The sequence below is a fragment of the Chiloscyllium plagiosum genome, chromosome 4 (assembly GCF_004010195.1).
Source record: "Chiloscyllium plagiosum isolate BGI_BamShark_2017 chromosome 4, ASM401019v2, whole genome shotgun sequence".
Taxonomy (NCBI): Eukaryota; Metazoa; Chordata; class Chondrichthyes; order Orectolobiformes; family Hemiscylliidae; genus Chiloscyllium; species Chiloscyllium plagiosum.
The window spans coordinates 110,454,979-110,480,965 of record NC_057713.1 but is presented as its reverse complement, the minus strand read 5'-3'; the positions used below and the strand labels follow the sequence as shown (position 1 = coordinate 110,480,965).

At 39.1% G+C, this 25,987-nt stretch overlaps 1 protein-coding gene across 1 annotated transcript in view; it reads right to left on the bottom strand.

The window, feature by feature from the left end:
- Positions 1-25,987, bottom strand: part of vps41 (VPS41 subunit of HOPS complex) — a 165,633-nt gene that overhangs the window by 99,142 nt on the left and 40,504 nt on the right. Inside the window, exon 5 of the mRNA XM_043688929.1 lies at positions 13,092-13,166. Within this exon, the coding sequence (XP_043544864.1) occupies positions 13,092-13,166 (75 nt within the window). The remainder of the gene's footprint in view (positions 1-13,091; positions 13,167-25,987) is intronic.

Genomic DNA, 25,987 nt, shown 5'->3' with positions numbered 1-25,987 from the left:
TGCCAACCAAAGAGACCTTGGAATGCAGGTTCATTGTTCCTTTAAAGTGGAGTCGCAAGTAGACAGGGTAGTGAAGAAGGTGTTTGGCATGATTGCCTTCATTGGTCAGTGAGTTGAGTCTAGGAGTTGGGAGGTCATGCTGTGGCTGTACAGGATATTGATTCGACTACTTTTGGAATACTGCGTTAAATTCTCCCAGCTATGGGAAAGATGTTGTGAAACTTGAAAGAGTTCAGAAAAGATTTACAAGGATGCTGTCAGGTTTGGAGGGTTTGAGCTACAGGGAGAGGTTGAATAAGTTAGGGCTATTTTCCCTGGGAGACTGAGGAGTGACCATATAGAAGTTTATAAAATCATGAGCGGCATGGATAGGGTGAATGGCCAAGGTCTTTTCCCCAGGGTAGGGGAGTCCAAAAGTAGAGGGCATAGGTTTAAGATGAGAGGGGAAAGATTTAAAAGGGTCTTATGGGCAACGTTTTCATGTAGAGGGTGGTGTGTGTATAGAATGAACTGCCACAGAAAAGGCTGAGGCTGGTACAATTACAATATTTAAAAGGCATCTGGATGGGGACATGAATAGGAAGGGTTTAGAGGAATATAGGCAAAATGTTGGCAAATGAGACTAGATTAGTTTAGAATATACATAAATGATTTGGATGAAGTTATAGGTGGTCTGAATGGCAAGTTTGCAGATGACACGAAGATTGGTGGAGTAGCAGCAGATAGTGAAGGGGACTGTCAGAGAATGCAGCAGAATACAGATAGATTGAGAGCTGGGCAGAGAAATGGCAGATGGAGTTCAATTGGGCAAATGCAAGGTGATGCACTTTGGAAGATACAATTGTAGAGCAAATGATATGGTTAATGGAAAAACCCTGGGGAAAGTTGATGTACAGAGAGTTCTGGGTGTTCAGGTCCATCCTACCCTAAAGGTGGCAATGCAGGTCAGTACAGAGGTCAAGAAAACATACAGCATGCTTTCCTTCATTGGACGGAGTATTGAGTACAAGAGTTGGCAGATCACGTAACAGTTGTATAAGACTTTGGTTTGGCCACATTTGGAATACTACAGCTCTGGTCGCCACATTACCAGAAGAATGTGGATGCTTTGGAGAGGGTGCAGAGGAGGTTACCAGGATGTTGCCTTGCATGGAGGGAGCTAGCTATGAAGAGAGGTTGAGTAGATTAGGATTATTTTCATTAGAAAGACGGAGATTGAGGGGAGACCTGATTGAGGTCTACAAAGTAATGAGAGGTATAGACAGGGTGAATAGCAAGATGCTTTTTTCCCCCAGAGTGGGGGACTCAATTACTCGGGGTCATGAGGTCAAGGTGAAAGAGGAAAAGTGTAAGGGAAACATGCATGGAAAGTTTGTTATGCAGAGGGTGGTGGGTACCTGGAACGTATTGCCAGCAGAGGTGGTAGAGGCAGGCACGATAGTACGATTTAAGATGTATCTAGACAGTAACATGAATGGGCAGGGAGCAGAGGGATTAGATCCTTGGAACATGGGTGACAGGTTTAGATAGAGGATCTGGATTGGCGCACGCTTGGAGGGCTGAAGGGCCTGTTCCTGTGTGGTGATTTTCTTTGTTCTTTGATGTCTGATTGACTTGGAATGCTCTGTTTCCATGCTGTACATCCCTATGACTGTATAACTAAATTTATCACTATAAAATCTTCAGGAAGACAAAACGGAGTAAATTCAAGAAACATTATGCTATAAATGATTTTTAATTAGTGGAGTGCTCAAAGTTTGCCTAGCTTAAGAAATAGTAAAGTTAGCATACTGAGAGCAATTTATAGTCTGATCAATGAAGCATAGAGATTTAAGTGCACAAAAACCTTTTCCTCTGCACTAAAAGTAGGTTGATTCCAGGGGCCAAATTAGAATCACATACTCCTACTTTTGCCCCATCGCCTTTCATGTTCTTAAGAGATTAGCCTATTTTAAATGACATAAAGATTTAGTTTTAGCATTACATTTGGGTCAGATGATTTCTCCCAATTTCTCAGTTGGGAAAAAAAAATGTTTCAAAAGCAATTAAAGGAGAAATTTGTATGTAATTATGAGAGGATTGTAATATCAATGAAGCTGTAATATGGTACAATATAATTAACCTATATCTCAGGTAAGATAATTTTGAAGAAAAATGAGGAGGGATTGTTGCATTCAGATTGTTACTTTAAACAGCAGACTCCATGTCCAGCAAGGAATAACATATCAGTGGACCCAGCTTTGTGTAAACAACAGAACATGGAAAGACATATCAATATGTATTTACAGAAGACAAGGTGAAATTCATAAACTTCCTTTTCTTTGGCAATATTAGAGAGTGCATACAAGATGATATATGACAATGCAGATGAAGACAGAACTTGTATTTATTTGGTGTTTTTCACATTTCAGGATATACTAAAATGCTTTATAACTAATTTGCTTCTTTTGATACGTGGGGTCATGTTGTAATGTTAGAAAGTAGATGTTTGTTAAAAGGTTCATGTAAAAACTTTACATAAAAATAAAGGCTTGTAGTTTTAAAGGGAATATAGCCTAAATAGAGAACAACAGAAGGCAAATAGTAAGAGTAAACTGACAGTTATTATTTGTTATTATAACAAGAACAGTCACTCTGTCCTTTGGCTCCTTTACTGTAGTTGGCACTTCATCAGCCTCTGTTGCCATGTTGGAGTTACGAGGCATACAATGCCAATACAAAACAGCTTCATCAGCATTGTGTACTGCTCTGAGGATAAATTTTCAGTGTTAAGTAACTGCAAATTTTTCAATAAACTTGGCAGTTGCTTCAGTATCTTTACTTCTTTTCTTCACTGTACACACAGTGTAGATGAATGCCATGCCTGTTCTTAAACTTCTGCAACTATCACTGCAAATATTCATACTCATGCTCCAAATTGAGTTCTTTGTAGAATAATTTTACCTGGAAAATTACCATCTCACTAGAAATATAGAACATATAACATTACAGAGCAGTACAGGCCCTTCGGTCCTCGATGTTGCGCTGGCCAGTCATACCAATCTGAAGCCCATCTAACCTACACTATTCCATGTACGTCCATATGCTTGTCCAATGACGACTTAAATGCACTTAAAATGCTCATTGCCGCATTCTGACAAGGCCAAACCAATCCAAAAGGACACTATCTAAATCACTATTATTTTCTTCCTTTAATGTTTTATTGGCTGCTATAACTTTCTTGCTTTCCTTGTCAGTAAACAAAAAGCTTAAAGATTTTATTCTTTTCCGGCTTTAAGTCACACACTATGAATGACCCAACATGGTAAGCCTAATAGAGGGCCTGTACTAAAATGCCCATGAATCACAGAATGCCTACAGTACGGAAGCTGGCTGTTTGGCCCATCGAATCCACACTGACCCTCTGAAGAACATCCCACCCAGACCCCCCCCCCCCCTCACCCTATCCTTGTAGCCCTACATTTTCCATGACGAATCCACCTAACCTACACATCCTTGGACACTATGGGCAATTTACATAGCCAATCCACCTAAACTGTACATCTTTGGACTTTTTCTTCGTATTTTGTCTTTTTTTGTCTAATTTAAGCTTCTGCCTACTGATTATGACAGATTTACACTTTATTGTTCTCTTTGATGCCACTTCCAATTGTTAAATGCTGGTAATGGCGACAGGTATTTAATGAAGGGAACTTGAATGGCTGCAGCTCTTAAATGTATAAAATTGTCTTTAAAATAATTAAATGAAGGGAACTCTGCTTGCTGCACTTCAAACTATATTTTTTCCAGTTAAGTGCAAACTCCACTGCAAAAAAATAAATTAGCTTCAGAAATCGGAAGCACTATGGGTGCTGGATCACAGAGTTTGCCAGGTTAGGGAGGGATATGCACTACTTCTCAATTATAGTTACTGCTGCAGTGTAGGCAAATACCAAATAATTTGTGTACAGTTAAGAATTTGATGGCTTTGATAGGGCAAGAGACTCTTTGCTCTTCTTCAAATTGTGCCACAGGACCTTTTATGTCTTCCTGAACAGACATTCCTAGCCTCAGTTTAATATCTAATTGAATGAATTATTTCAAAATTGACAAAATTTTCTTGCATTCGATACTGACTTCTAAATTAGGTGCTGTTATTGTTATAAGCTTTTAAGAGTAATTATCCAGTAATTTGAATGCAATAAATCTTTCTGCTCCTAGTCATTTGATATTTTGAGGTATCAGAAATATTTATTCGAGATGCACAGATTTCTATGTTGTGTCTGAAGAGAACTAATAGCAGAGGATGTAAGTCAAATGTTGGAGAACTCAATTACTAACTGTTGCCGATCTTATCTGAGGTAGCCCTGCTTCAATAGATGTTAAAACAGAGAATCAAAGCCAGCTGGCAGTAACAATGGAATTGTTTATCCTAATTTATCCTTCATTTTCAAGGAAATTTGAAATGCAGGCAAATAGTTGCTTAGTAGTACAGGACATGAGTACTACTGAAAAGAAAATGCAGGCAAAATTTATGTCTATACGTATCAAAACAGAATTTCAAGAATACCAAAGTTCAAAAGGAACAATGGTTTATACTGCCCAAAAAGAGGGTGCTGATTGGTTGGGAAGTGGACACTGATTGGTAGAAGCATTGCTATAGAGAATATACCAAGCTGGTTTCTGTTCAGTTGACAAGGGCAAAACGCATGGGTATCATCTTTCTGTTTGCAAAGAATAGCACCCTGCATGTGAACACATGTGCTTTACAGCACATATCGATGAAGCATACTTTGAGCCTGAATGACAGTAATGTGATTCTTGAATGCCTAAAATGAAAATGACAGCATGTGTCTTTTTCAGCAATACGCAAAATCTAGACAGTCAGTCACTTGCCGTCAGTTCTCTGAACTGTATCCCTCTGTAAAGCCTCACAACTGAAATCATACCCAGTCCTAGCAAAAAGTCAAACTACATTACATTATTCAAATGCATAAGGCAAGAATGAGGTTAGTGCAGAAGGGAGATATTGGGTTTGGTGTGGGAGTGAGGCAGGGCAGAGTGGGCGCCGAGAGCTGGTGAAGGGTGGGGGACTGGCAGAGGCAGATCTAGTATGGAGAAGAGGGAGAAGGACACCCTGTTATGAGAGTGGGGGAGGGGGATGTCAGGAATGGGGAGGGGTGTTACTAGGTACAGAGCGAGGGAAGTAGTACACTAGGTCTGGGGGTGTGGGGGAGGTTGGAGGGATAGAGGAGCTGCCAAGTCTGGAGTGAGGTAAGGTGGGGGTGATATAAATGGTCCGGAGAGGTGTATTTGGGTTTGTGAGCTTCGTATGAGATCAGGTGAATAGTCACTCAAGAGTCGGATTATTTACGAGTTTAACTTTTCCTGTGCAGCTATTTACTTAAATCCAGCAGGACTCTGAATTCTGACTTAAATGTATTCCTGGTGTAGAGGAATTGTCCAGCAGAATCTTCAATTTTCCAGGCAATTCTTCAGGCCCTGCTATGACGAGGATCACAGAGTGTTGCCATTCCCAAATCCCATCTACACACTGAATTACAATTATCTGGTCATTGGAAGATCCAGGCCCATGTATCTAAAGGAGTTCTAACAAATATTAACTCCATTTTTATAAACTTCCTTTCTCATTTTCTTTAGGAATTTAGGGTGTAGGTTATCTCTGCTGAGTCTTCTGCAGGCAGTTATTTAGCTGGAGTGGCCGAGTGGTGATAATACTGGATAAGTGGGCCAGAGGCCACGAGCTGAAATCTTCTTGTGATAACTTACAAAATTGAATGCAATAAATCTGTTAATTTGTGAGCCAGAAGCAAAGAAAGGAATAGATTGTCAATAAAATCTGACTGATTCACTAGTCTCCTTCAGGAAAGGGAACTTACCATTTCCATACCAGTCTGGCTGACATGTCATTCCAATCCCACTCTGTGTGTTATATTTGTTAAAGCCCCTAGGGCAACGAGGGATGGGATTACTGTCGACAGTGTTTCTCACACCCCAACAATGAACAAAGCAATTCCTGGTGACACATGCTTTATCTACTTCTACCCAGTTAAAATTTCTGCATCAAATGAAATGGATGCTGAACAATGTAGTTGTTATTTCTAACTACTGACATGAAGAACTTTTTTAAACTAGGAAAAAGGTCTTCAATTTTGAATTATTCTTGAAACTTTTCTGCAGATTGTTACATATTCTTAAGTGTATGACTAATATATTAAAAAATTGCCATAATGTCATCCTTTGGATATTTGTAATCACACATCTATAGATCAGACCTTATGGCTCAGAGGTAGGGACACTACCACTGCATCTCAAGAATACTAATTTCTTCCTTTCAGCTAGAACCAATACTTTATTCCCTAGGATTGCCCTTTTATTTTTCCATGACAAGGTAATTATTGCCAAAATCAAAGCAATCAACCCTATGATATCAAATGCATGACAAACATCTCTTGTACTGTGCTAACTGAGCCCTTCATTTTGTCTTTAAACAGAAAGCAAATTCCTGAGGCAACTGCAGAACACCTACTCCAGGAAAATAAACAGGCAAGCAAAATCTTCCCAAGATACTGTATACACTTGATTAATTGTCGGTCTCATGTAAAAGTCAGCCCCCTATTTTTGGCCAAATAATCTGGAATTTTCCACATATCTCATGTAAAAGTTGACCCTAGTTCTTCACAGATAACAGATCAACATTTATGGGTCAGTGTGCCGGCTGTCACGTCCCACTTCAGCTTTCCAGTCTGCCGGTCGTTCCGCTTTGCTCCGCTCCTGGTCTTCCAGTGCGCTGGCTGTTGTGTTCCACTCTAGGTTTTCAGAATTACCGTAATTTGTTGTTCATTTTTCTTTATTCATTTCGAGATCAATTGGGCTTCTGCTAATGATATGGTATGAATTTTGACAGGAATGAATTTCAGCCCCTCAAAAGTAGTGTCCATTTAATAGTCAATCCCACAAATTTAACCTTAAACAGTAGTCAAAAAAATTTGACTATTACTCGAGTAATCAGTGCAATACTGCACACAATAATATCTAGCTTTTGCTACACGTGAAGACATTGTCTCAGGTTTTAATAATTAAAAAACACCAATTATACCAAGGATGCATCAAGAGAAGTCCTCTAAAGCTCATTCACATTCTCCACTTATGTAATTCATGCAAAATATAGTAAGACAACATAAAATGACTTCTTTAAGAAAAAGACACAGCATTTTCTGAAAACCTGTGAGGTATACATATTCCAGGTACGGTAATGCAAGCATTCTACAAAACAACTGACTTATAGTATTAACAGCTGTCATGGATCTTTGTGCCACTCTGCTTTTGGCCCTTGCCCAAAACTGATAAATATTGGTCACATGGAATCTAAACTACAGTGTAGATCAGGAAATTAGAAGCAAGTGTAACAATGGTAATACAGTAATCATGGGGGATCTCAATGACAGATATGAGGGGCAAACCTAATTTTTATTAATACAGATGTAGATGAAAATGGCGGGTGGTGGAGATGATAAATATTTATGGATGACATGAAGATTGGCTGGACAGTTGACAGAGACAAAGGAATTATTAGACGAGAGGATTTTTTAGGTGAATTAGTTAGATTGGCTGATCAGTGGCAGATGGAATTTAACCCTGTTAAGTGTGAAGTGATGCATTTTAGAAGAAGTAACAAGCCAAGGAAGTACTCAATGAATAGCAGGACACTTGGAAGTTGAGAGGAAAATAAGAACATAACAACATGGCAAACATTCAATGGTCTAAGATGGAGGAAAAATTTCTGGCTGTAACAGCTGCTCCTTTTTTGAGGTACTTAAGGTGCTGGAGGTGATTTCAATGAATTCCAGGAGCAGAAATTACTGTTTTATATGCATTGTTTTGGAACTTTGGAAAAAAAAGTCAAAACAATAGCAGTTTTAAAAGAGAGAAGAATAGACAAAGGAAGCACATGGTGAGGTCAGTGCAGGAGAGAGAGAAAGAAAGAAAGAAACTGACACCACAGTGTACCTGCACAGTTACTGCCTGTGCTGTTTGAATTCATGTATCGCTGGACATGGGAATGCATCTGGGAAAATTAAATAACAGTGAAATTCACAACTGATCTTGGAGGAATTGTTTGGGCGAAGTTCACAGCACAGAATCAGATAAGTGAATTGTTTTAAGTGTGGCCTACAGAAAGTCTGCAGTAGTAAGTAGAGTGGGTTCTTTCTTGATGATATGTTTTTGGAGCTATGTCTCTTGATTAAACTTAAAATATAAGCCATAACTATTAATTTAACCTGGAGCAGTGTTTTGTAGAGGAATAAGATGGTGTTATTTTCTGGGTCTGTAGATTGTGACGGAGCAAAATTGGCCTTTAATAGAGTGATATGTGCTTCTTGTCAGATGTGGAAGTTTAAAGAGAGTTTAAGGGTAACTGCGGATTATATCTGAGATTATCTGCGGATTATCAGATCAAATGGATCGGTTAGAGACACAGTTAGAAGCAATGAGGAATTTGCAACAGCAACAGTATGTGACGGATGGCAGTTATAGGAAGGGGGAATGTCTCAGATACAGTCATATAGATGGGTTAACTCCAGGAAAGGTAAGAGATAGGCAGCTAGTGCAGGAGTCTTCTGTGGCTATACCGATTTCAAACAAGTATGCGGTTTTGGAAAATGTAGGGGGTGATGGATTCTCAGGGGAATGTAGCACGAACAGCCAAGATTCTGGTATTGAGACTGGCTCTAATGCAACGAGGGGTACACCTGGTTTCAAGAGATCAATTGTGTTAGGGGATTCTCTAGTCCGAGATACAGACAGACGTTTTTCTGTGGCTAGCAGTGAAAAATCAGAACAGTATGTTGCTTCCCTGGTGCCAGGATCAAGGATGTCTCAGAGAGGGTGCAGAATGTTCTCAAGGGGAAGAGAGGCCAGCAGGAGGTCATTGTCCACATTGGAATCACAGAGATAGGAAGGGAAAAGGTTGAAATTCTGAAGGGAGACTACAGAAAGTTAGGCAGGAATTTAAAAAGGAGGGCCTTGAGAGTAGTAATATCTGGATAACTCTCAGTGCTATGAGCTAGTGAGGGCAGGAATAGGAGGATAGAGCAGATGAATGCATGGCTGAGGAGCTGGTGTATGGGAGAAGGATTCACATTTTTGGATCATTGGAATCTCTTCTGGAGTAGAAGTGACCTGTACAAGAAGGACAGATGAACTCAGGGCATAGTTAGGAACATGGGACTGGGATATCATAGCAATTACAGAAACATGGTTCAGGGATGGGCAGGACTGGCAGCTTAATGTTCCAGGATACAAATGCTACAGGAAGGATAGAAAGGGAGGCAAGAGAGGAGGGGGAGTGGCGTTTTTGATAAAGGACAGCATTACAGATGTGCTGAGGGAGGATATTCCTGGAAATGTATCCAGGGAAGTTATTTGGGTAGAACTGAGAAATAAGAAAGGGATGATCACCTTATTGGGATTATATTATAGACCCCATAATAATCAGAGGGAAATCGAGAAATAAACTTGTAAGGAGACCTCATCTATCTGTAAGAATAATAGGGTGGTTATGGTAGGGGATTTTAACTTTCCAAACATAGACTGGGACTGCCATAGTGTTAATGGTTTAGATGGAGAGGAATTTGTTAAGTGTGTACAAGAAAACTTTTCTGATTCAGTATGCAGATGTACCTACGAGAGAAGGTGCAAAACTTGACTTACTCTTGGGACATAAGGCAGGGCAGGTGACTGAGGTATCAGTGGGGGAGCACTTTGGGGTCAGCAACCATAATTCTATTAGTTTTAAAATAGTGATGGAAAAGGATAGACCAGATCTAAAAATTGGAGTTCTAAATTGGAGAAAAGCCAATATTAAAGGCTTCATGGGTATGGAGATAAAATGAAAATATGGCATTAAGATAGAGGATTAGCCATGATCAGGTTGAACGGCAGAGGAGGCCAGAGACACTGAATGGCCTTCTCTTGCTTCTTGCATCCAAATTTCTAAGACAGTTTTGAGAATCCTCCTCTGAGAAAAGTTTTGACCAAAGGAGATAAAGAGAGATTCTGCCTTGAACCTTCCAGAAGAAAACACCTCTCCGTTAGAGAGAGAAGGGGAGAATGTGATGAGAAATACATCTCAAGCTAACTGGTGATCTGTTGTAAAGTAATCCCCATATCCCTCTCTGTCACCCAGTGAACCACTGGGCATCTTTCTACGAAATCATGTGACTTGAACTAAATGACTCAAACAAGCTACTTGGTGAGATAACTGGTGCTTATTGTTTATTTGAGCTTTAATAACCCACTGAAAACATCACGGGTCACAAGCAAGTGGAGTTCAGAAGAAAATTCATTCTAAAGAAGCGCAGATTTTATTTGTGGAAGTCTTCAGGCTGTCAGAGCTGGAAACAAGGCTTAAGCATTTTTTTTATCAGGTTCAAAGTCGTAGAGATATTAGTGGGTTGGTTTGTCTGTATCTTGTGGAGAAACTAATTTGGGAATTGAGTGGTGTGTCACTGAAAGGAAACACTGGCAACCTTGTCAGTTCACTAAGGAATTTTAAAATGAAGATAGGAATGATAGGTCACTGGGCAAATTCTTTATTTTTGCTGCTTATACTAAGATCTTTCGTAAATGATTCATAGCTCTTTTCTTTTGTGCAATAATCTCATGTGTGAATAAGCTCAGTGACTGATCACTACTGGACCCAAATTGTAAAAATAAAACTTATAATCTGTCAGTTTTCACCTGAGAATCTGACTTATCCAGTATTATCAGAAATTGTACCATCATGTTTGGATGAAGGCTAGAAAGAAATCTGAAGTTCAGTGCTCTTCATGGAACTCAAAGTAAACATCAGTTAACGGTTAGTGGTGAGCAAGTAGCACTTACATCACTTTGGTTAGTTTTTTTTATGCACAGTATATACCTGAACAATTATCCAACTACATTGGTTATATGTCAACATTTATCAAGCTTCCCAGTAGTAAATTCAGAGTTTTTCTAATAATGCTTGTTGTAATGTATCTGATATATCTGTTTATCATGCAGTTTATTCAAAAATTTTCACGTAGATGAACAAATTTACTACTAAAATAATATATTGGTTAAAAGAAGTTCTTGTGATGTGGCTGCTGGATTTTCCCATTTTAAATTCACTTGACTTGTCCATCATTAACTTGCTATAATACATAAGCCTAAATATATTACCTTATCTGCTATTCACTGATAAGTTGCAAATAGTCTGAGATATGAATACCAAAATAAATGCTTGCTTTAATAGTGGCAGAAAGGAACATCTCTATATTTTCAAATGGAAGTATTGTATGCAAACTTTCCAGTTTGTTGCACCTTAAATCATGCATTTTTGCATCACCATGCTGCATCTTACAGTTGTTACTGAGAACAATTCTTGAGCTTTGATTTAAAATGCTGCATTATAAATATTCTGGCACCATATGTTGAAAGTTAATGGTTTCCTATTAAACTATACCCAGTTAGAGGTTGTTTAGAAACAGTAAATTTCTCCCAAATGTTTGGACGGGTTGGACCGAAGTTTCTGTTTCCATGCTGTACATCTCTATGACTCTATGAACCGTATAACAAGCTTGTTGATCATAATTTTCCTGAACACACATCGAGTCAGAGATGTACAGCATGGAAACAGACCCTTCTATCCAACCCGTCCATGCCAACCAGATATCCCAACCCAATCTAGTCCCACCTGCCAGCACCCGGCCCATATCCCTCCAAACCCTTCCTATTCATATACCTATCCAAATGCCTCTTAAATGTTGCAATTGTACCAGCCTCCACCTCGTTCTCTGGCAGCTCATTCCATACACATACCCACCCTCTGTGTGAAAAAGTTGCCCCTTAGGTCACTTTTATATCTTTCCCCTCTCACCCTAAATCTCTGCCCTCTAGTTCTGGACCCCGACCCCAGGGAAAAGACTTTGTCTGTTTATCCTATCCATGCCCCTCATAATTTTGTAAACCTCTATAAGGTCACCCCTCAGCCTCCGACGCTCCAGGGAAAACAGACCCAGCCTGTTCAGCCTCTCCCTATAGCTCAAATTCTCCAACCCTGGCAACATCCTTGTAAATCTTTTCTGAATCCTTTCATGTTTCACAACATCTTTCCGATAGGAAGGAGACCAGAACTGCATGCAATATTCCAACAGTGGCCTAACCAATGTCCTGTACAGCCGCAACATGACCTTCCAACTCCTGTACTCAATACTCTGACCAATAAAGGAAAGCATACCAAACGCCTTCTTCACTATCCTATCTACCTGCGACTCCACTTTCAAGGCGTTATGAACCTGTACTCCAAGGTCTCGTTATTCAGCAACACTCCCTAGGACCTTACCATTAAGTGAATAAGTCCTGCTAAGATTTGCTTTCCCAAAATACAGCGCCTCGCATTTATCTGAATTAAACTCCATCTGCCACTTCTCAGCCCATTGGCCCATCCTGTCCAGATCCTGTTGTAATCTGAGGTAACCCTCTTCGCTGTCCACACCTCCAATTTTGGTATCATCTGCAAACTTACTAACTGTACCTCTTATGCTCGCATCCAAATCATTTATGTAAATGACAAAAAGTAGAGGACCCAGCACCAATCCTTGTGGCATTCCACTGGTCACAGGCCTCCAGTCTGAAAAACAACGCTCCACTACTATCCTCTGTCTTCTACCTTTGAGCCAGTTCTGTATCCAAATGGCCTGTATTCCATGAGATCTAACTTTGCTAATCAGTCTCCCATGGGGAACCTTGTCAAAAGCCTTACTGAAGTCCATATAGATCACATCTACTGCTCTGCCCTCATCAACCCTCTTTGATACTTCTTCAAAAAACTCAATCAAATTTGTGAGACATGATTTCCCATGCACAAAGCCATGTTGACTATCCCTATGTACATAGAATTTAGAACATACAAAGAAATTAACATTCCTTAATTTCAAAAAAATTATTGATGAGTTTGCACTTATAGTAAAACAAGAAAGTAGGAGGGGAAAAACAAACATTCATAAACAGCAATTGAAAAAAGATATTAAAAGAAACTGAGGAACATAGGATATTGCAATACCCACCTTGCCATCTTCTGAACAAATTCCAATATGTTCTCCACTTTCATCCAAGCTAACTTGATTCACCTTCACGGAACTCTGAAATGCAGTAATTGAAGGAAAAGAAGACATTGGTCATTGCAACACAACATCGGCGCAGTTTTGTCAGTCAACTGCTCTGACATTCATAATAAAAGCAGATGAAAGAAGAAAATATCAGATAAATAGAACATTTCCCAAATAGTAATAAGTTAAACAGTACTCAAAAATAATGCTAGACATTGTATACTCTCTCTTAATAGTTAATCATCTAGAAATTAAGTAAGATGGACAAACTTCAAGTCCTGTCAAAGCAGTTTGAGAACAAGAATTTCATTTTTTTTGAAAATAGAATGCTGATACCAACAGATTGTGAAACTGCTGAGCTTGTTGTTCAACCGTTCAACTTTTGTAAGACAAACCTGACATTCTTACATAATCTGGCTGGTGCAACTCCAGTCTCACCAAAACATAAATGTTTCTTAATTGCCCTCAAAAATGGATTGATAAACCATTCAGTATTATCAAAACACTGGATATTAAAGATGGTCAACAGCTAATATTCCTGATTATGTCCACATCCTAAGGATAGACAAAACACCAAAAATCTTGAAATAAACATCTGCTTATTTTGCAAACAACGGAATAAATTGATTGCATGTGCAAATAAACATGGTGTTCATTTCCAGTAGCAGATTTCAAGATCATGTCTTGAAAGTATTTTCCCTCGTAACCACATCTTGAACACAAATATTATTCAGAATTTCTAGGTAAGTTTGTTATTTAAGTGTGTGAAAGTTTTAAGCGAGAAAAATTTAATCTATAATGATTTAATTAACAGTGGCCTGACATCAAGGAGAAGAGGAGAATTTTTTTAAAAACATAAGTGAGACTGTGGAAATGCATTCAGCCATTGGACAAATCATGTCAACATTAAAGAATAGATTAGATTAAGTTCACTAGATTTAGAACCAAGTTGGAAAGTTTCGGCAGAAAATGGTGAGTGTGGTCGAGTATGAGCTTGGTGTGAGGTGGGTCCAGTAGCAGAGATGGAGTGAGGGTGAAGTTTCAGAGAGAAGTTGATGTGTATCCCTCTAGATGGCTGAGACTGGTTTCATGGCTTCCACTACTTTGGGGAAGAGGACGTCCTGCCTGTGTTTCATAGATCCAGGAAGACCTCCATGTTCCTGCCCACAAAGAGGGGCAGCAAATTCCTCTTGCTTGCCATATCTGGAATAAATTTCAGGAACTGTGTAAGGCTGCTCCAGACGGACTGTACTTGGCCAGATGCACAATAGGCTTTTAAAAACGGCCTGGGCAACTGGGATGCTGGGATATCCAGAAAGTGGTGAGTTGAATCAGAAAGATTGGTGCATGGTAGGATGGGGCTAGAACCATTCATAAGCAGATAGTTAATGAGATGAGTTTGGTAAAGTACATTGAGAAAATTCATTCGGCTTTGCAGCGAATAATCCAACAAAAAAATTGAAGCAATTTGCACATGGCCAAGAAACCTAACAGCCAACAGTATATCTTTTTTACCCCAAATTCCTGCTCAATATAATTTGCATATCACCAAATACAAAACCTACCTTTAAGGCAATAAAACTGAGCAGCATTTTAAGACATAATTTTTAAAAAGTGCTTTTAAAATATCCCTCGCCATATCAGAAGTGTTCATTTGCCACTGGTGCATTTTGATGAACATAACTGAAAATTATTTTCACAAACAAAATCACAATGGCACTGAAGAATACAGGCTTTAAATTACTGTAAATAGCTAAATGGATAAACACTATTTTTTACTCATATTGAAGTCATCAGTTTCTTTGTTTTTTTTTAAAAGAATACATTTCCATGAGGATCTTTGCACAAAAGAGCCAGCTTACATTTTTGGAGTCTTCACACAGCCCAGAAAATAAGCAAAATTAGGGAAACTCCAATGGTAGTTAATCCAGCCTAGGCAAGCAAACAGTTTTGTGTGCAGGACCAGCTTATTTTTTAATTACATTCGTGCAAAACAGCATTTGATTTCTGCTGAATGCAGATGTCCTTCCACAATCTTATGCGCCAGTTACACCAATTCTCCTGTGTATTATACCATAAAAAACAGAGCAACTGAGCAGAAATTTTAAATTCTGAATAAAAATAAGGAATGAACCCAATTTTATTGCAAATTGAGGTAAAAATCAAGAAGGTGCAACAACATTTAGGGTCAGTTCCAATATTATTCATAATCAATCTGGGTACAAACACATTGTCTAAGCTTGTACATGAAGAATGGTTGTTGGAATGCAATCCAAAGGACTGTTACGACCTGTGTCCCAAGTGTAGGCTGCATAGACCCATTGAAATTGCAAGATGGAAATAGACTGTTCAGCTCAATCATCATGACATTCCTGATGAAGGGCTTATGGCCGAAATGTCGACTCTCCTGCTCCTCAGATGCTGCCTGTCATGCTGTGCTTTTTCAGCACCACACTTTGATCTGCAGCATCTGCAGTCCTCACTTTATCCTGTTCAGCCCAATCTGTCCATGGTGATTTTTATCCTCTACATGAGCAGTAATACTAATCCCATGTTCCATCATCTCTTGTTTGTAATCCCCTTTCTAAGAAAGTCTTGAATGCTGACATTATGCTACAATCAGCCTCTCAACCCTACATAAAAGAAATCTGTCCTGCTTTTCCCTTAAACATCATATTTATTCTATTCCCCTCATCCCTCAATCACTAGAAGCAGTTTGTTTCTATCTATTTTGTTCAATCAATTTAATTCCTTTATTTTTTTTCTGTTTTAGTAAAAACAATGACTTAATCCCTAAACGTCAGGAAAAAAAGTGAGAAAGGGATTACATTATATGACTTTCACATGAGACAGTATTATGTAACAAGAAGGAATGTGATGTCATCATATGGTTCATTTCAAAAACTACAGTTCAAAACATACGTGATGGAAAAAAAGTCCAACTCAAATAGATTTCAGAATTCAACTCTGCTGAGTGGAGGACCAATAACACAGGTAGCAATTTGTTAAGGTGGGTTTTGAATTCAATCTTTGGATTGCTAGCTCAGCACCATATGACACTGGATCCAATATCAGACAATATGTACACTGCTTGTACCATGCTGCCAAAATAATTACAATCCCAGACTAAAATAGTAAGTATTATTTTGAAGGATGTTCTCATGGACCTACAAATTCCTGAAGAAGAGCTCATGCTTGAAACGTCAACTCTCCTGCTGCTCGGATGCTACCTGACTGGCTGTGCTTTTCCAGCACCACACGTTTCGGCCCCTACATATTCGGAGCCAAGGTAGGACATTTGCCCACTCAAGCCTGCTCTGCTATCCAATAAAATCATAGCTAACTTGTGAAAGTTTCAAATCCCCATCTATTAACCAACCCCCCCCTCCCCATTGCAACATTCCATCCTGCTTATCAGAAAATAATCAAATTACTCCTACACCGTTTCCTGTTAGCTGACAATTCTGTATCTATACCAATGTTACCCCCAACAACATAAGCTTTTATTTTTGCAATAGCCTTTGCTGTTACATTTTATCAAATACCTTCTGGAAATCCTCGATAGAGTACATTGAACAGTTTTTCATTATCCACAGGATAAAGTTCTTTTTCAAAGGACTTCAATAAATTGGTTAAACATGATTTCTCTTTCACAAAAACCTTGTTGACTCTGCCCTGATTTTTTAAAACTTTTCTAAGTGCCCTGCCATGGCGTCTTCAACAATAGCTTCTAACATTGCCTTGTTAGATATATAAAACTGTCTCCCTTGTGGTTTCCTGCTTTCTGTCTGCCTCCCTTTTTGGCATGAACGAACTTCCAATCTAACTGAACCATCTGCAAAACAACACAAATTTTAAAATTAAAACAAATACATCAACTCACTCACAAGTCTTTTAAGACTCAAGAGAGAAATCTATTAGGACCCAGGTATTTGTCAGCCCATAACTCCAATAATTTGCTCAGTACTGCTTCCCTGGTGACTGCAATTTTATCAAATTCCTTATTTCTTTCCATTTACTGGTTTAAAGCTATTTCTGGAACATTATTTGTATCTATAGTGAACACTGTAAAATATCTGCTCAGTTAATCTGAAATCTTTTTATTTTCCTTATTAATTCCCCAGACTCTCATTCTATAGGAATAATGTTCACTTTGTTAATGACTTTCTGTATTAAGTATACATAGAAACTCTTACCATCTATTCTTCTAAGTCTAGCTAGCTTTCTATTGTACTATAATTTTTCTCTTTTTATTAATCCTTTAGTCATTCTTTACTGCTTTTCATATGCTGCCTAAAATAACTGCAGAGACACCGGTATCCCATCATCAAGTCACTCTTCAGTACATAGAGGAGAAAGTGAGGACTGCAGATGCTGGAGATCAGAGCTGAAAATGTGTTGCTGGAAAAGCGCAGCAGGTCAGGCAGCATCCAAGGAACAGGAGAATCGACGTTTCGGGCAGAAGGAATGAGGAAACCACGGAACCAACCCAACCACCCCGTGGCTCAACACTTCAACTCCCCCTCCCACTCCACCAAGGTACTTGGACTCCTCCATCACCAGACAATAGCAACACGACGGTTGGAGGAAGAGCACCTCATGAACCCTCCAATGAACCGCCTATGAACCCTCCAACCACAAGGGATGAACTCAGATTTCTCCAGTTTCCTCATTTCCCCTCCCCCCACCTTGTCTCAGTCAAATCCCTCAAACTCAACACCGCCTTCCTAACCTGCAATCTTCTTCCTGACCTCTCCGCCCCCACCCCACTCCGGCCTATCACCCTCACCTTGACCTCCTTCCACCTATCGCATTTCCAACGCCCCTCCCCCAAGTCCCTCCTCCCTATCTTTTATCTTAACCTGCTGGGCACACTTTCCTCATTCCTGAAGAAGGGCTTATGCCCGAAACGTCGATTCTCCTGTTCCTTCAGTACATAGAATCTGACCAACTAGCTTAGAGCCAGTCCCTCGAGTGAGGAGACTCACTGAGACTGCTGTTTATATCCATCAGCCAGGACTCCCTGTTGGCCCAGGTTAACAGCCCCAATCTCATACTCAATGAGATCCACCTCATTCTAATCACTTCACTGCCCAATCTTCTGACATTCCATTCATCTTTGAACAATTGCATATGTTCTTCTTTAAGTTTGATAATGTTTTTATATGTTTTGGTTAATCACAGATATTTTGCCCTCAACTGAATTCTTTCATTTTTGTTGAAATACTTTCTCAACTTTGGTTCTTGTTGCAGGAAACAGTATCCATCCTTCTCACTATATTATCTCCTAATACCATTATATTCCTTTTCTCTCCCTCCACTTTAATGGCTTCCTGTACCAAAGTACCACATTAGTTAGCTCACATACCCTGTAGCTCTCTCACCCATCCAAACAAGCTGAAAGAAGATCTGTGTATTCTGAAATATCCCCTTAAATATGTCACTGCAGTTCTATTGCCCAATCCCTTAATCTTGTTTCACAGTTCAATTTAGCCACCTCTACTTTCATTCCCACATAAATACCCTAATTAAGTTTACAATATTAGACTTAGATAATTCTTTGACCTGAAAATTTCTCAACTATACAAAAACCTCTTCCATATTCCAAACTCCTGAACCTAGTTTATCCATCTCTACTGGATTTGTATCATTATTTATTCACAGTTTCATTCCTCTACCTTTTCCTAATTTACCATCCTTTCTAAGTGTCCTGTACCCTTCAACATTTAGGTCTCAATCTATGTCATCCTTCAGCAGTGTTTCTGTCATAGTGATTAGATCATGCTTATTTATTTCTAGTTCTGCCAGTGATCTGCTCATGCACTTTTCTAATGGATAGGTGATACTGACAGGATTCCTGCAATGGGTCATCTATCCAGTACCACACAAAGGAAAGTAAGAAAACTACCTGCCTGAGATGATATACCAGCAATATCAGAAGAGCACCATTTCAGTTCAAGTAAGGGGAGGGTGGAGATTACAACCTTGAGAATAATTACAATGGCAGCAATCGACACTATCTATGCCTATATTTTACATTTGTTGAGAGGGGCCACTAGTCATCCAACTATGCTGAAAAAAATCACAAGCCCACTTTCTTCAAAATGCAAGGCAGCTCACCCAACAGTGACTGAATTTGAAACAAACATAGAGAAACCCAGCAGGTGTGTCAGCAGGCATGGAGAGAGAAACAGAACTAACATTTTAAGTCTGATATGATTTCTTCAGAAATGACAGGTGTTGGAAAATAGGTTTTTCTTTATATTTTTGACAGAGACAGAGGAGGAGCAACAAGGCAGATGGTATTGACATCCAATTCAAAAGACAAAGGGCTGTTAATAAGGGAAAAAAATTATAAAAGCATGTGAAAGGGAAAAAATTGGTCCTTGCTACTGAGTGTAAAGTAAACAAGACATAAATATGACAAGGTTGTGGGCAAAGGAATAGTGAAGAGAATGTAAGCAGTTAGTTTTTGAAGTTACTGAATTCAATGTTGAAACCTTAAGGCTGTAGAGCACCTAAACAGAAATTGAGATGTTAGTCATAGAATCATACGGCATAGAAACAGGCCCTTCTGCCCACTATGTTTACACTGACTAATAAACACCAAATGACATTACTTGCCTGCACATGGTTCATTGCCTACTTTGTCCAAGAATTTTGAGTGTTCAAACAAACAGGAAATTAAAATACCTTAATATTCTTACTTCATTGCTCAAGTTTATTATGAAGGATTTTCTGCTACCCTGTTATACTTCGCACATTCCTTTGTCTCTGCATGGCTTCAGTTCTGATCTGTTAATCACTCATTCTCTGTTAAGCACTAACCCCATCTCTCTGATATGTCCGTTGTCCATATGAATGCATGCATTTAACATAGCAATTAAGTCTCACTTCAGGATTTGAGGCCAAGGAAGGTGAATTCAACAAGTTGGGTAACAGTTTAAAAATTCTCCTGAAGCATGTCGATGACAGTTGATAAGAGGAGGACAGACTCCTTGTCACCCATGTGATGAAAAGAAAGCTGCAGCATCTGACATCACCATTCATAGCTCCAGCCTAGACATACATATACAAGCATATATGTAGCCACAGCAACTCTGACTCCCTGAGCGATCTTACAATCTTAAGATCTAAAATGTTCCCCTACGCTACACCAACTACATTTGAGATGTGTTCTACTGACTTTGGGAATGAAACATGCTTCAGAAATGCAATAAACATAAAATGTAGGAGAAATATCTGGCAATATCTGTGGAGACAGAGAGTTAATGTTTCGAGTCTGGTTCAACTCTTCTTCAGAACTCAGTTACATTACATACAAGCAGCTTTCTTAAAAGTAATCAATGCAGGCCTCTGGACACTTGGTGGCACTATTGTACCACCAAATGTATCTGTTCTCTTTTCATGCAAATTTCAACTCTGCTGTAAACAACGTTTTATTTAATTAGAAGTAAGTTATCTTGAGTGCAGTTGTTTTCTCTCACTATCCCTGCAAAGCCCTGAAAAAATCTTGCAGTTTTGTCACATGAAAAATCTAAGCCAGCCTTACTCCTTGTTGTCCTACTGCTGTCCAGCTCGCTGCCAAATGGCCATGCCTACCTTCTATTGTTTATGTTCCGCTAAGTATTTGCCAGCATACCTTCCTACTTACATTCACCATGCCATCCTGTTTACTTCCATACTCTCTCTTGTTCTTAGAATCCTCTTCGCTATCCTATTAAAAATGTTGGCCAGCCCTCAATGAGTCAAAGCTCTTGACAGATGGGTCGATGCTTACAAGACTGTCAGTTTCTCGGGTGGAATATTGGTGCAGATTCTTTTCCGACAGTTTTTGCAAACCCATGAAGTGTGGTATCCAGAGGCCGATGTACAATGTGCACAATCACCCAATATCACTTTTGCTTCCTAGAATATATCCACTCTTATAAGACAGTACCATGCAATGCTATGGGGATACAAGTATATACAAATTTAATATACATCATATCTGCTTCTCCCAGTAGGAGATACACAAAATACCCTTTCACTGGTATAAAGTTGATGTGAGAAAAGACAAATCATGTTGTTGCAAAAAATATAGCTCGCCCAGAATTCATTACAGTAGAGTTGACAGTCAAACCCCTAAACCTAAGCAAGAAAATACAAAAGAAATATCTTAAAGCATACATTTTCTCAGCTTTTCAATTTGGAACATTCCTAGTTATTAGAAGAGCCTTTTATAATCATACCTTTTGGCAAAGCTATCTCCCTCAACATCCATCACGTCAGCTTGCACCACATGGATATCCAACAGAAGTCAGAGTAATCAATCAGCTAATGGGTCATTTGTAAAGCCTGCCTTGCTAACAAATAGGTAATTGATTCTTTTGCAAATGTTGCATCCCCATGGAAAATCTGCTTTTGAAGTGTGTTTTTTTTTCTTGTAGCATACAGTAACTGGAAGGCGAATGAATGACTGTATGAACAATGCTCTATTTCTTCTCTCAACTCCCAATGACAAAGTCAGAGAAATAAATAGTGGCATCTTATAGTGCAGTAGCTTCTGACAGGTTTTTTGGTGCCACCTGATGAATGCCTTCAAAGAGATATGCATGACCCTGTTATATGAAAGCTGCAACTGAGATATAATTGGATTTTAAAAAAGTAACTATATCTATTTAAATTCATTTGTCAGATTATTTAACTAGATATTAAGAATACTTTTAACATGAAAGAAATGCAAATAATAGAAACTATGGTATTATTTCAGAATCTCAGGGCATTTTCGGCCAGAAATAGTTTTGATGTGCAATCGCTGTTGCAGAACAAACAGAACAGAATCTGCCAACAGCAAGCTCCTATAAATGGGGTAAGTGATTCGTATATCTGTTTTAGGTGTTTATAGTTGAGAGAATAACAGTTCATTTGATACCGTGAGAACTCCCCACCAATTAGCTTCATAATATATTAATGTTTACCTTCGGGCAATTTTGTATCCTTATTCAAAAACTGTATTTCTGACAAATTAAATGTTAACCTAAGATTTGCCTACTCCAATGGACATAAAATATTCCTTTGTAGCATTAATTGAGCTTTCTCAGTGTCCAGGCCAATATTTATAACCTCAACCAAACGTTAATACATGTGATCTGATAAGTCATGTCACTTGTTGACAGGACATTGATGCGTATGACTCAGTCGCCAAATTTTCTAGGCTGCAAAGATACAACATTGGCTGTGAAACACTTTTGAGAGGTTGTGAGGGGTGCTATATGAGTGCAAGTTCGTTCTTTCTAGCAATATTCATGGAAAAGTTGCCAAATTCTAAGACTGACAGGCATTTCATACTACATGCTTGCGAAACAAACTGGTTAAATGAGAGACACTATTCCCCAACCTATCAGACCTAACTTGCGCTCAGGATCCCCTCATGTCCTAAATTTGAATGTGGATCTTTCTCTACTTTCTCTTCTAACTTCCTTCATTTTTTTATTAGCATTCACCTTATCACTGAGACATACAAATCAAAATGACAGCCTATGCAAGGAAGTATACAGCATGGCTGATGCACTCAATTACTACTTTTCATCCATCTTTATCAAAAACAATGTTGCTAAAATCATAATGAGAAAGGAGCTAGTTAAGTTGCTACATAAAATAAAATTGGGCAAAAACTAAGAAAGGCAGGCAAAGGTCTTTCTGATGAAGGGCTTTTGCCAGAAACGTCAATTTTCCTGCTCCTTGGATGCTCCCTGACCTGCTGTGCTTTTCCAGCACCACTCCAATCTTGACTCTGAACTCCAGCATCTGCACTCCTCACTTTCGCCAAGAACTAAGAAAGGCTGGCAAATTTATTGTTACTATTTACAGTTGAAAAAAAAATCACCAGGGTTGAAAAAATAAATCCAAACATGTCAAGTAAAATAAGGATGGAAATTACTGAGCTTCTGCCATAATCTTCCAGTTGTTCATCAGAACAGGGACTGGACAATTACAAATGATTCACCCTTGTTCAAAATAATCTGAGAATAAAATCAGCAACTAAAGACTATCAAGTTAACCCCAGTGAGGAGAAATCTTTTAGATTTGAGATTCAGGGCAAAATTTACAGCCATTTGGACAAGTATGGATTAATTAAGGAAAATTGGTATTAATTTATTAAAGGCAGATCATGTTGAACCAAATTAAATTTTTTGATGAGGTCTTAGACAGGGTAGATGCGTGCGCGTGGACTTCCAAAGCACTTAAAATCACAGAATCCTTACAGTGTGGAAGCCGGCCATTCAACCCTCCGAAGAGCATCTCATCAAGACCCATTCCCCCTATCCTGACCCTGCATTTCTTATGTCTAATCTATCTAGCCTGCACATTTTTGAACTGTGGGAGGAAACCAGTGCCCCCAGAAGAAACCCACACACCACAAGCAGAATGTGCCAACCCTACACAGGCAGGTACCTGAGGATTGAATTGAATCCAGGTCCCTGGCGTTATGAGGCAACAGTGGTAACTACTGAGCAACTATGCTGGCCCGATTTGATGACGTGTATGTGTCAGGCTCATCAGCAAAGTTGAATTTCATGGAATAAAAGGACCAGTAACAGTGTTAGCTGGGTGACAGCAGTTGTGTAACAGTAAGCAATTGTTTTGTTTTTGGGAGAGGGAATGAAATATAGTGGCTTTCTCTAAGGTTCAACACTAGAACTATTATTTTGCTTCATATATATCAAGGACATAGCCTTAGGGTGTAAAGGGTACAATTCCAAAATTTTGCAGATGGCACCAAACTTAAAAGTACTGTGAAGTGCTTGAGATGGACTTCAGGCTGTCAAGCTCATAGCAGAGCAACTTTAATGCAGAAAAGTGTGAAGTGATACAGTTTGGTATGAACAGTGAGAGTCATAGAGATGTACTGTACGGAAACAGACCCTTCGGTCCAACTCGTCCATGCCGACCAGATATCCCATACCAATTTAGTTCCATTTGCCAGCACCCAGCCCATATCCCTCCAAACCCTTCCTATTCATATACCAATCCAGATGCCTTTTATATGTTGCAATTGACCAGCCTCCACTACTTCCTCTGGCAGCTCATTCCATACACGTACCATCCTCTACATGAAAAAGTTGCCCCTTAGGTCTCTTTTATATCTTGCCCCTCTCACCCTAAACTTATGCCCTCTAGTTCTGGACCCCGCCACCCCAGGGAAACACTTTGTGTATTTATCCTATCCATGCCCCTGATGATTTTATAAACCTCTATAAGAGAGGAATTGAAAATAAAAGGGTACAAATCAGAAGTAGGTGCTGGAACAAAAGGCGTGCATAAATCATTGAAGGTGGCAGGACAGTTCAACAAGTGGTCGATAAGCCATATAAGATCCTGGGCTTTACAAGCAGAGCCGTGGAGTACAAAAGATAGGAGGTTAAGATAGCCTTTTATAAAACACTGGGTTGGACTCAAATTGGAGTATTGTGACGAATTCTGGACACCATACTTTTGAAAGAATGTAAAGGTTTTCGAGGGAACTTAGAAAGATTGAAGAGAATGGTTCCAAGGATGAAAGTACTTTTACATTGATAAATTGGAGCAGCTGGGTCTTTTTTTTAAGGAGCAGATTTGATAAAGGTATTTGAAATCATGAGGGGTGATCACATATTATATGGGGGGAAACTGCTCCCATTGGTGGAACTGGAGGACTTGGAAGGAGGTCAGTGAGCACCTGCATTTTACAGCAGCTAAGAGAGCAGCATTTGAAAAGTTCACAAATAGTATTTGCTTGGTGAAATGAAGCAAGATTGGAGCTTGCGCAAAGGCCCAGGGGCAGGACTAGCTTGATGAGGCGAGCTGTTGGAGTAGAGATGTAGTTATATCTGTGAATGAGTAATGAGTGCAGCTTTGAAGTCCATTGGAGCATAGATCCAGCAAAGGCCTGTGATTGATAAGAATGGGAGCAATCACTGAGGTAATCCATGGCAGACTGGCTTTTAAGAGAATGATTTGGAGCAAGAACAGTAAAATTGAAAGAGTCCAATACAACACTTAGTACTTACTCACAAACATTACTCTAGCTCTTCTCCAACAGCTAGTATCATCGAGCCGGTCCTGTGAATTTAAATGAGATTTTCTGACCGAAGTCATTAATATCTGGGTTGTATTGCTGAGAAATCCATGGGATTAGTCTTCACTGAATTTGGTATCTGGTGTCTATATTGTAGGGTGCTTGATCACAGTCTATTACTCATATTTATCCCTTGTTAATTCCCTTGTTTTGAAAATAAGCTGTACTCTTGTTGTAGATTTTATTATTGTTCTAATGTTGTCTAGCAAAATTTATTGTTTGTTCAAAACCATGAAATCTTGTGGCTTCATATTTTTTTTTGTAAGTCCCCTGAATCTCACAGTTCATCTACTTCAAAAATAAAACTTACTGGACCATACCCAGATCATAACATAAATTTATGGTCTGGTCTAGGGTCATAATCGGATTAGAACTTGACGACAGAAAAAAAACTCTTATGGTGTCAAGACTAGTTGAATTGCTTTTGCAAAGAACTGTTCCAGGCACTACAGGCAGAATGGCCTCCTTTTATGCTGTAACCATTCAATAATAAAATCACACATCATCACAATTATTCTTCAAAACTAATTATTTCTCTTATTTCTTATTTTGTTTTACATTAACAAGGAACACTTGCTAAATTTCCAAACTGCTTCCGAATCAAATATGACTAAGGTAAACTATCCCTCTTCTTGCTGTATGAGCGTGTGAAGTGGTTGATCATGGAATTCTATTTCCAACCCACTCCATTATCATTTGCTTGGTGGAAATGCACTTGTCTGGATTAATTTGTACCCATCAAAGCCAGGGAATC